Source organism: Echeneis naucrates, chromosome 4 (assembly GCF_900963305.1).
Source record: "Echeneis naucrates chromosome 4, fEcheNa1.1, whole genome shotgun sequence".
Classification (NCBI taxonomy): Eukaryota; Metazoa; Chordata; class Actinopteri; order Carangiformes; family Echeneidae; genus Echeneis; species Echeneis naucrates.
Window position 1 is genome coordinate 5,535,658 of NC_042514.1, and position 11,843 is coordinate 5,547,500.

The 11,843-nt window shown below is 43.8% G+C and overlaps 1 protein-coding gene across 1 annotated transcript; it reads left to right on the top strand.

Annotated features, from left to right (window-relative positions):
* Positions 1-740: 740 nt before the first annotated feature.
* Positions 741-11,564, top strand: cdc34a (cell division cycle 34 homolog (S. cerevisiae) a). The gene is made up of 5 exons (XM_029500621.1): positions 741-1,198; positions 8,690-8,776; positions 8,949-9,046; positions 9,841-9,975; positions 10,068-11,564. The coding sequence occupies exons 1-5, from the start codon at positions 1,016-1,018 to the stop codon at positions 10,291-10,293; spliced, it is 729 nt and encodes a 242-aa protein (XP_029356481.1). The 5' UTR covers positions 741-1,015; the 3' UTR covers positions 10,294-11,564.
* The last annotated feature ends 279 nt before the right edge of the window (positions 11,565-11,843 follow it).

An 11,843-nucleotide genomic window follows, 5' to 3' on the forward strand; every position in this document is an offset into this window, starting at 1 on the left:
CAAAATCTAAGAAAACCAATGAAGAAAAAATACTGTGTGTGTGTTATTTCATATTTTCATTTGTGTAGTAAGTAGTACGTGATAGATTGCACAGCAAATAGAGATGTTGCTTTAAACTTCAATTCCCAGAATGCCTTGCGTGACAGACCAAGAACTTGAGACCAGCAGCTAGCAGCCGAGTTGAGAGAAGTATTACCGACAGGGCTTCTGGTTTTTGGCATTGCCATTATAACTAGTTTGTTAGAAATCCAAGGTCACCCAGCCGACTTCTCACGTTTAAAAGCAACACATCCTAAAGACAATACGAGCTAGCTTCCGTTAGCATCTCTGACAAGTTAACCGGCATATAATTACTTTTCCTGTGTATACCTTCAAAATAAAATCCCAGATCAACGTGTGTACTATATTCCTAGAATTAAATGAACGGGTTGATTTACAAAGTAAAAAAAAAATCAAACGTAGGTTTATCTTACTAATTCATAATAAGTGTGGCTGTTTTTTTATTGTTTGGTTTAATGTAGAAATAGCGATTGCCATGGAAACAGACCAGTACATTCGAAGCTAAATTTGGTATCCATAACAACTAAATTTAAAATAAATCTGTAATATTTTTAATGGGTTGTAAAAAGAAAAAAAAACACAAACAAACGAAAATAATGTTATTTCGAAAACCGAAGCCGGAAGTCGAGGAGGTGTGTCGGTGTCCGGCTTGACGACGCTCGGTGTGGACGGTGGTTAATAACAGGAGCTTCACAACAACAGAGGAAGGCGCTCCAGCTCTGGCCACATAAAGCACAGCCGCGATTTTCTTTTCTTTTCTTTTCTTTTCTTTAAATGCAGATCCCGTTTCGGACACATACGAACGGAAACCGACGCTAACGAGTCCCGGCTGCGGCGGAGCTCCGTTATCCCACCGAGAGCTATTGTTTGTACCGAGCTAGCTTTTGTCCTTGTTCGCAGTCCGCAGCTCCGGTTGGTGTCGGCTGATTATATTTACAACAGACCGCTGCGGAATATGGCTCAGCATGGACATCATGTAGCCAGTTCCCAAAAAGCACTAATGCTGGAGATGAAGAGTCTCCAGGACGAGCCGGTGGAGGGCTTCAAAATAACTTTGGTGGACGAGTCGGACATGTACAACTGGGAAGTAGCGATATTCGGACCCCCCAATACTCACTACGAGGGTGGTTATTTTAAGGTGAGTAGCTAACGTTAGCTAGCAGTGGACCTATTGTTCTTTAGCTGGCTGGTTAAATCCGTTTTTTGAAGCATTTAACCGAAAAAAGCGGAAGCTTCGCGGCCAGCCTCGGGCTGTATTGAACCGTGTCCGCCAACGGCAGGTAACAGTTAAAAACGTTAACTCGGCTGATTGGCAGCAGTTTCCTGTCTGCTCGGAGAAAACTTTAAAATCAAACAGTAAATCAGCCGTGATTGTTTTTTTTCCCCTTAAACGCTAAAACTTATTAATGTCATTATTATTATTATCATTATTCTTATTATTATGGGGCTCTGGTCTCATTTTTTTTTATTACTTTAAATAGAAGTAAACTGCTGTGCGTTGTTGTGACAGTCGGCGCATGATCACGTTTGACAGCCACTTTTGTGTTACCGTGAAACAAAAGGTTTGTTAGCCCGTCCGCCTTCAGCTTTAAAGTCTCTCCGATCGTCCTAACTAGTTCAACTGACTGTATAAATCACCAGCCCCGGATTTCTTGGGTTACCTCTTGAGCCATCCGAGTCGTCATTAAATGTGTTTTCTGGTTTTACTTCCTCCCCACAGACTGAAGGATGTGCTGGTTTCACAGATCTCGTTTCTGTTTGAGAACCTTTGTGAAACTGACCACGGAGGCTGATGGTTTCACAACTAACTACTGCATTTTGGTATCTGCCCGAGCATTAATATATATTTGTGTGTGTAGTTTTTTGTTTGTTTTTTGCTGCTTTGCTGTGCTTACTTCCATGTCACCCATGGCTTTGACCTGATAACTACTGATTGTTTATACAGTTTGTTTTGGTTGTTGCTGTTGTTTTGTTAGTTTTGTTTTTTATTTTTTTGCCTGCAGAAGCAGCCTCCCTTCACTCTGAGCAACACACCTACATTGTAAATACTAAATCGCTGAGCGTTTGTTGGCACATCGGAGAGTCTGTTGTGAACATGTTGCAAAACACAGAGGGGATTGTTGTTCACTCAAATTTAAAGTCTGAAATTAAGTCACACAGCAATCTACTATGATTTATCACTTTGTCTGACAAAGTCAATAACGCTCATTGTACATCAAACAAAAGATAATCTATAATCAGGGATGTATACACGTCCTGTCTGTCGGGGAAAAAGGACACGGATAATGTAGGTCAAGGCCCTGACTGATATAAATTTGTTGCAAAAAACACCCACAAAAATAACAGCATGCTCAAATAGTAGTGTCTTTAAATGGACTTTTTGTATGGGGCTCGTAATGTTAAGTCCTACATTAGCCACAGTTGTTTCCATACAACAGTAAAACTATCCAGCATACTGTATCACTTAAGCTAGTCTGTGTTTTGTGAGTTTAGTTCTTGAGCAGCCTCGGCCTTTTTCAAGCTCTGAGGACAGGCAAGGGCCCCAACAAGGCTCCTGTAGAAGGTGTTCAGTGTTTCTGTGTGGGAGCTGTGCACAGGATTCCTTTGTCAGGCCAGGAATGCACAGCCTGGCTGTGAAATCCACCGCATGGTTGTGACTCATTGTTCTGTGCTGGGTTTCCATCCAACCAGTTTCCCATATTCTAATGCAGAGTAAAAAAAGGGGGGGCGGACTGCTGTGACCAGGTTAACTAAACAACAAGAAAATATGACACATCATAGCTGTTGTTTATTAGAAATGGGGCTGGTAATGACGTCACATGAATCCTGACTAAGTCAGGTATTCCTTTCACTTGGGTGTTGTTCTCAAAAGAGTCACACAACAATGAATACATCATGACTGCAGGCACACTGTTGGCTGGTACATGGTGAAATGTCATTGAAACGACATTAGATAACTGACCGGGATACACAAGTAAACACAAGCTTATTGTGACATGTTGACAGTCGACCTGAAGGTCTCAGAGTAGGCCCTGATTCTGACGCCAAGGCTTCAGTCCTGAAAGGTTTCCAGGCTGAAGATCTTGTGTGTATTCTGTGTCATCGTGTGAGATAAGCCTGTGGGGTCTGAGGAACAATGAGTTCCAAAGTGATCCATGGTCATGGAGCAGACCAGCTGAGATGCTTACCCCCACAGTTCAGACTCAAAGGGGGTTAAAGACAGAGACTCACTGTGTGTGTCTTTAATGAACATGTTAAGTTTAAATCTCCTAAATATACAGTGACTGTGAGGTCCAAGTTATGTACGTTATTTAGTCTAATGCGTTGTTAATGAGTCTTTCATAAGCCTTAAAATGGAGACAGCATTGCATTTTTTTATGTAACTCTATAATTAGAATTAATAGGGAGGTGTCTAGCTGTATGCTGATCACATCATATAATCATGACTGAAGCATGAAAATTGCACTAGTCACTTTGTGGCTTGCTCATGATTTTTTTATTTATTTATTTTTTTTGTTACTGAATCTCTCTCTCTCATTGAACCTTTTTCTTTCTCTTGAATGTCTCTCTGTCCTTGGAACAACCCAAATGCACATTCAAGATTTTGTGTTGAAAAATTACGTAAAGAATAGCCCAATGTATATTGTCACATCTTTATTTTATGCATTTGCAATTTGGATCCACTATCAGTCTCCTCAGGAATTAGCTGTTTTTAGTGCCTATAATAATGTGATCCAGAGTTGATGGCTCGACCCCAGATCAAATGAAGTCACTCCTCAGTAAGCCAAAAGTAATGACAGTAATTTTTAAGGAGCCCAGACAGTGTCCTCCAACAACAGCCATAACCAATGGGATTTCTTTACATGGCATTTAGTTTCGTATTCTATTTTTATTAAAATACAATTTTCAGTTCAAAGAACTAATTAGATGGAACTGAATTCCTTAGTGTGGTTCTTTGAGAAAGCTAAAAATAGGTACTTATATTTCAACATTTTACTATTACATGAAACCCACCAATTTTACTTGGGCTTGGAACTCTTCAGAAGTTTAATATTCAATCTGATTCCATTGCTTTTTTTTTTTGTGAACTTCGACTGTCAATTCACATTTTGCATATTTCTGTTTTAGTTGAATGTACTGCAACAGTAACAATGACAAAATTATGTTCTGCATCTGTTGTCGTCGATTCATCTTTTTGTATTTCAGTTTCTTATGGTGAACCGCAGCAGAAATTCGGTGCATCGCATCTGATCTGCATCGCTGTGGTGCTGCTGTGGAACTGGATGGATAGCTGATTTTTGAAGTTCTGCTGTGTCAGCTTAAATTATCATTTGTGTTGCATGTTAACTGTATAAATGGACCCAGTACAACTCATCCTGCAGAAAAGAAAAGGGCTTTCATATCCCAGTCAGAGGTTTACTCCACTGACAGACCAGCAAATGTGAAAGAGGGAGGTGTTGCCCTTCAGTTTTGGCTGGGGCCTCTCTGTCTTTTTTAGCTTCTGACAGACGGGGGTTGTGCTGAGCAGCTGATTCTGTGTTTGTGCCTGCTCTCCTTCCTCCACGGGTGCATGCTTCATAACTTGTACAGGTTCTATCTTGGCCTTGCAGTAGCAGAGGAGGGGAGGGAACAGGCAACAGGACCCAACCGGGCCGCAGAAGGCTTGGCTGGGCCAGGCCCGCCTGAGCCCTTGGAGTCATGTTTCCCCCTCTGGCTGTGTCACAGAGAAATGAGAGCAGGCTGGAGGAGGAGGGGAAAAAGAGGGAATAGAGAAACAGGGAGATCAAGAGCAGGCAGAGGCCTTCCTTGCTGTGGTGCCCCTTTGAAAGAAGAGCCTGCTGTGAGCAGAGGTGAGGCCCACAAGACAGTTATAACATCCCCTCAAGCACTGGCCCATGTGTTCTTTTAGTCTTCCTGAATGGGCCCCTCGTGTGCTAATCACTCCTTTTGAAACATTGCTGCAAATAGTTAGTTTAAATTTCTCATGTGTTACCGTCACTCAGGAATCAGCTTGTAACAAAACTCCAGCCTCATTACCTCCACTCAGAAGATGGAGATAATGAGGCTGGGGGCCATTGATTATGAACACAGTAATCTCTGGATTGTCTGTGCGTGTGTGTGCGCTGCAGAATTCAACCTTTTCCCTCGTTGTGTGTGAAGAGAGAGTGAGGGGAAGGTCGGTAGAGGAGGTGGAAGAGGTGCTTGGGGAAAACTGATTTTTTTTTTTTTTCCCTCTGCTCAGGGTCTTTGCATTGACCTGGTTTACTTCTCCTCGCTGTCGTTTTCCACACGGTGGGCACAGTCACTCTCATTCCTATTATCTGTTCAAGGCAGATTTTTAAGTCACAATTCAAGGAACTTTCCTAAGAGAACAAACTGATCTTGTTATTCTATATCTGACTAACAAGCCTTCCATGTTTTGTTTGTCATGGCAGCAAATTGACTCCAGTTCATATCTACTACTCAAATGAGCTCTACACCTTTTCAAGTCTAAGTAAGTTAAGTCTGTGCTCCATCCAGTTATGAGGTACAACAGGCAAACCAGTGGTGGCACGTTGCAACAAATGTACTAACGCTAAAACTTTGTGGCGGAGAGAAATCTTTGTCAAGCTGCTGTATGTGAAGTAGCTTGTGGGAGCTCACCTGGTAGCCAAGTGGTTAGGGACCATCGGGCAGGTGGGGGCCGTATGCCATTCCTTCTCTCTGCCCCCTTATTTTCTGTCTCTCTACACCATCCTGTATAATAAATAGCAAAAGACACAACAGCGGGTTGTGAAATGAGTGTGGAGAAGGGTAAGGGTAAGTGTTCAGAAGATGAATGTATAAGAACAAGAACCAGTGATGTCTAGAAACTGGAATGAGAGGGCCAATTTCTGGCCTCCTAAGACCATACTGCATTATCTGCTGCCTCCTTATCCTCCTCCTCCTCCTCTTCATTTGTCTTCACTTTTGTCTGCTCAGTGCTGATGAGAGAGGAGACAAGCTGCTCGCTGCTGCAGACCAAATGAGCCAACCAAGCAGCCTGTCTGTGTTTAGGCCAGCTCTGTCACTCTTCTCTAAAAAAACCCAGCCATTTTTTCCTCGTTCCTTCCTTCCATCCATCCTCTCCCCCAATCTTCCATCCACCGGGGGGTTCAGTGTCACAGTTATAGCACTTCCATCTTCAGCTCACTGAAGTTTTACACCACATTATTGGTGTTTTATGGTTTCTCGGCAGGTTTCTAAAGCACCCATCACTGTGACAAAGCTTGGGACAAATTGCTTTACTATCTGTTTTTGTTGGCTGTAATCTATCTGTAGTTTAAAGCCCAAGCAGTCGTCACCTGTTTCCCCTCTTCAGCGTCAGTTATAATTTAATGGGACATTTTGTGATATTGTGTCACGAGGAAAACTTATTTAGCTGCATAAGGATCATGAAGGAAGCTATTTTATAGGAAGTGCCAACATACAGATCTCCAAGTAACAGGCCACAAAGTCAGATATGGAAACCTGTTAAGTTAGTTTTTAAATTAAAATTTATTTCATTTTCATAGAGATGTTCCCAAATAGGACTGCACAGCGGCAGAGTGGTTAGCACTGTTGCCCCACAACAACAAGGTTGTGGGTTTGGTTCCTGGAGCCTTTCTGCAGAGTTTGCATGTTCTCCCCGTGCTGACATGGGCTTCCTCCCACCGTCCAACCACATGCATGTTTGAGTTAACTAGTGACTCTAAATTGTCTGTAGTTGTTGTCTGAGTGTAAGTGTAAGTGGTTGTTTGTTTCTCTTGTAGTTGTCTCCCTGTATGTGAGTGTTGGTACCATTTCGGGCTCTGGTTCACTGTTTTCTACTGTTGAACGGATGGAGCACAGGTTTTCCTCCATGGCTGATGATCGTTTTTGTTTCCAAGATTTCTCAGAGTTTTGGAAGGAAGCACAGAGACAGACATCTTGTTGCCAAAGGAGGGGGTGATTTTAGAATTTTGCTGTGTTTTTGGATATATTTTATTGTTTTATTAACTTTTCTTAAAATCCACATGGTCTAAAGAGATCTGGGAAGCCTTGTTTGATTAGGAAGTTATACCTGGAAGGAGAACAAACTTAAATTACTTTGCACATTGAAGGTGTAGCGCCCCGTCGTTGAGGCTTAATAAACACATCAGTGGTAGATACTGTAGCTGTCGGCTCATCTTATTGGGGTCAACAGGAAACAGGCCCTGCGTTGTAAATCAGAGCAGATATTTTACAGCCAATTGGACACGATGTGAAAGAAACTGCCATTTAAACTAATTCACATGCTAAGAATTTTTTTCTCTCTCAGCCAGCAGGCAGATATGATCTTGATGTATGGTTTAGGCCAACAAACCAAGCCCCTCCCCCTGGCTGGTTGGTACGTGTCTCACTGTTGCCGACCTGTAATATGTACAATGTTTGCTTGAACTCTGCCCTCTGAAGGGCCGCCAGCTTCTCTGGCAGGGTCAGTTATACCCTGAGCTTTATTTATTTTCCTACAACCAACATGCTCAGTGGGCTGAGTCAGTGTTTCCTCTCCCGGTTGCAACATGTTTATTGTGTTGATTAGGGTGATGAGGATCATGAGACGTCCGTTAGAATAAGGACTGTAAATCAGGAGCGAGTGACACACAGTAGATATTATCTGATCAGACTAGCTATTCAATGTGTTTCTGCTACATGCAGTCAAAGAGGGCTAGAAGCTTACAGAATTATATAAAGCACAACCCCCTTTATTTCAAGTGGACCCTTCCTCCTCCCACTCCACTGCCCTCCTTCCTCCTTTTTTGGGGGGAGATGGGGTCAGCAGAAGGCTTCATGCTGTGAGTGACATGCGTGTGTGTAATCAGTGCAGTTGGGATCCTGCATGCTGTGTAGGCTTTATAAAAGTGTGTGGGTGTGGTTTCAGTGTGAGGGCGAATAGTAGCAGAACGTGGGTTTGAGTGGTGGATTGTCTTGGGCTGCGATGACAGCTGGAGAGGACAAACCCCCACAATGTCTTTAAATCAGCAGCAGCAGCCCCACCCCACCCACTGGTGTTTCTCTAAGCTCCACACACTCAGCAGCTGAAGGAAGTGTGAGCCTCCCTCCCTCTCCACCATATTGCATTACACTGTCATTAGTTGCTCCGTGTTCAGCCGCCTCAATAGGGTTTTCTATAAGATATAAGTTTCTGTCCATCTCTATTGAAGCTGATCAGCATTGTTGATATGTTAATCTAGTAGCTGTGTGTTGACACCAGGGCTGTAAAGGACAGGCCTCTGTGAAGAGCGGCCCTGAGAACGAAGCAGCGCTCCACAGCAGCCCCTGTGTGTATTTTACTTCTGCAGCATTGTACAGACTTGAACTCACTAACCCAGGGAGACGGCGTCTGTCGTGTTTATGTGTTGACACACACAGAAGCTTTTCCCGAAGCAAACATCACTGGCGTGCTGAAATTATATGCAGTGGCCCATTTAACTGTGGTTAAAAGACTCGCCAATGACTTCCCTGATGTATTTTGAGTGAACGAGTCTCTGGAGGCCTAATCGGTTGGGACCAGTTCAGAGGGAAGTAGTCATGACTTGTCTGTTGGCGAGGGAGAAGTGTAGATAAACCACCGCCCCTCACATTGCTATTATGTGTCTTCTTCTACCCTCAGGCTCGGATCAAGTTCCCCGTCGACTATCCGTATTCTCCACCTGCTTTCCGCTTCCTCACCAAAATGTGGCACCCTAACATTTATGAGGTAACAGAGCAATGCAGTTGCATTACTGCTTATATACAGTGATTAAGGTGTGTAGCAATATAAAATTTAAAATAGGAGTATATACGTACGAAATCATAATATTTTAATCTGAAAGTAGTAATGATTAAGCTGTTAGTTCAACATGTTGGTGTTGGGTCTCTGGTGTCTCTAGAATGGGGATGTGTGTATCTCTATCCTGCACCCACCAGTGGACGACCCACAGAGCGGTGAGCTTCCGTCAGAGAGGTGGAACCCCACACAGAATGTCAGGTAAACAACACAATGTTCCTCGTCCTTGTTCTGCATTTATTTTTTTTATTTTTATAAATCAGTAGGCTTTGTCTTTGTCTGCTGTCTTTCCAGCTGTCCACTCTAATATGAATTATCTGTCATTTCCTACTCTCTAGCCTGAAGAAAGCACTCTTTACTGTTGCTACATTCAATTTATATTAAACCTCTTTAGCATACAATGCATTTGAACATGCATTTGACTGAACAAAGCTTCAACATCACTGTCCCTGTAGCATAAATGCGGCAAACAAGCATTATGTATAATTCATATCCTTTTATTTCTATTAGACGCACATTCTTTCGACCTCTGCAGCTTCCTCTCTCTCTCTATAGCTTTTCTGTTAATGCTCAATCTCTCACACCACAGTAATGGAGGTTTATGAAAAAAAATATATATATGTTTAATGTTAAAATAAAAATGTTTCCATATTTTATCCCAAGGAGACAGAAGGAGACTAATCTCCCACCTCACTCAAGTTGAGTGTGAGGTGGGAGATTAGTGATATGAAATCTGCTTTGGGGACGAGTTATTCTGTAATAGCCATGTTTGCTGCCCCTCCGTGGCCATCAGTGGCTTTCAGGGCTACGGGCTGATATACATAAGTATACATAGTGAAAAGCCCTATCGTCTGTTAGTCACATGGATGTTTTGCAGACTGCTTGTCGGACAACCCCCCACCCCATCTTTCTTTGTCCATATGCCCTTCCCCCCACATTGCCTTTATTTTAATCTCCCTCTTTAACTCATCTGATCCTTTGGCATCTCCTCCCAGGACCATCCTGCTCAGCGTGATCTCCCTGCTGAACGAGCCCAACACCTTCTCCCCAGCCAACGTGGACGCATCCGTCATGTACCGGAAGTGGAGGGACAGCAAGGGAAAGGACAGGGAATACATCGAGATCATCAGGTGCCCAGAGAACACGAGACTCTCTCCTTTTCCCACTTCAAGGAGTTTGTCAGTGACTTTATCTGACTGCTGGATCTCCTTCTTTGTCACAGGAAGCAGGTGCTGGCTACCAAAGCTGATGCAGAGCGGGACGGAGTCAGGGTTCCCGTCACGTTGGATGAGTACTGCGTCCGCACTCAGGTCCCACCCACAGACGACGGCTCCAACCTCTTATACGACGACTACTACGACGACGAGGAGCTGGACGAGGATGAGGATGAAGATGACAACGAGGACTGTTGCTATGACGATGACGACTCGGGCACTGAGGACTCTTGACCTCGCCATCCCCAGTGACGTCACAACCATCCCCTTCCTCCTCATCTTTCGCGCCTGCTGCCCCCCCACCCCCCATAACCTCCCTTCACCCTATGCCTACACACACCTCCCTCTTCTGTCATGAACTGAACTTTAACCTCCCCACTCCTCTCCTTCATCTCATCATCCTCACTTAGCACAGGCCTCCCTGTCCTCCTCCTGTCACATGTGCAGTTGCTGTATGCACACTAAAACCAGATGCATCAAACAAAAGAAAGCTGCAGTCGTTTTGTTGGTTTCTTCCATGTTTTTCTTCTATCTTTTTTCCCCCCTTGTCTTGGAATCAAGTTTTACACACACGAAACACACACAGTTGAAGTTATGTTAACTACTTCCTCATCTGCTTCTGCTTGTCTGCATAGACACCAGGTTTAAATTCCCACAGAGGTGTTTTTAGTTCCAACACCTATTTATTCCTCTGGCTTTGAGAGGAACCAAGCCACTTGGTTTTTGTTTTGGGATTTTTTTTTTTTTTTTTTTGGCCTAGGACTGGTCACGCCTTTTCTTATCATCAGCAGTGGGGAGGAATGTAATGTTACAGATCACATCAGAGAGCATTTGCAATGGAAGTTAATTTAGAAAAAATATACAGTGTGCATTTCTGTGTGTGTTTGTGTGTCTGTGTGAAAAGCTGAGTCACGTCTGCCTCTGAGCCATGTGTGCGGCCTCTGTTTGGTTACCAGGCTGTTGGAAGCCCTGCCACGCTTCACCTCTGACACTTTTAGAGTCACAAAGGCTCATGCTGCTCCAAACAGGGAGGCTGTTCACTCTCCCTTGTGCCTTCCCTCAGTCCCCGATGCCCGCAGATCTGAATGAGGCATGGGACTAAAAACTAAACACCCAGATAGCCAGGAAAGCAAAAGATGGCAGAGGGAGCTATTCAGCTTTGCAAAGTCCCAGAGCGATGGACGTGCAGACAGCGCCCTCCTGGTGGAACAACCTATTAACAGCAGCACCTGTATTGGGTGTGTGTGTGCACACTTTTTATTTTTTATGGGTTGTGAGAGAGGTAACATTCAGCAGCTAAAATGAAAGAGTGGAATGTAAATCAGGATCCCACAGACATCCTTTACCAACTGCCACACAGCCTTCATCACACAAGCACGTGCTCTTCGTGGCCTGGATGCATTAACAAACAGTTAGCTGAGCCTGCTGCCGCTCATGAAATCCAATGTACTGTATAAAAAAAAAAAGAAACAACCTATGCAGTCAGTGCTTGAACTCACTTATTATGCAGTGCTTTCAGCGTGGCAGTGAAGCTGAGCCTTTTCAACAGTCTGACCTTAACTCCAGCTTGAGTTTTACGAGCCAGCTACATACCTGTCGGGACTTTAACCTGCCGGCATCCTCTGCTACAGATGGATTTGTGTAGTTGTATCTGTTTTTATGTTTGTGACGGGTTTGTCGATCTAAACCAGAGTAGCACAAGACTCCAGAGCAAAAGAAACAGGTGTGAGATTGTCCAGCAGCCTCCAGAGAGCACATCCCCACAGTGGTGGCTGTGTGTACAA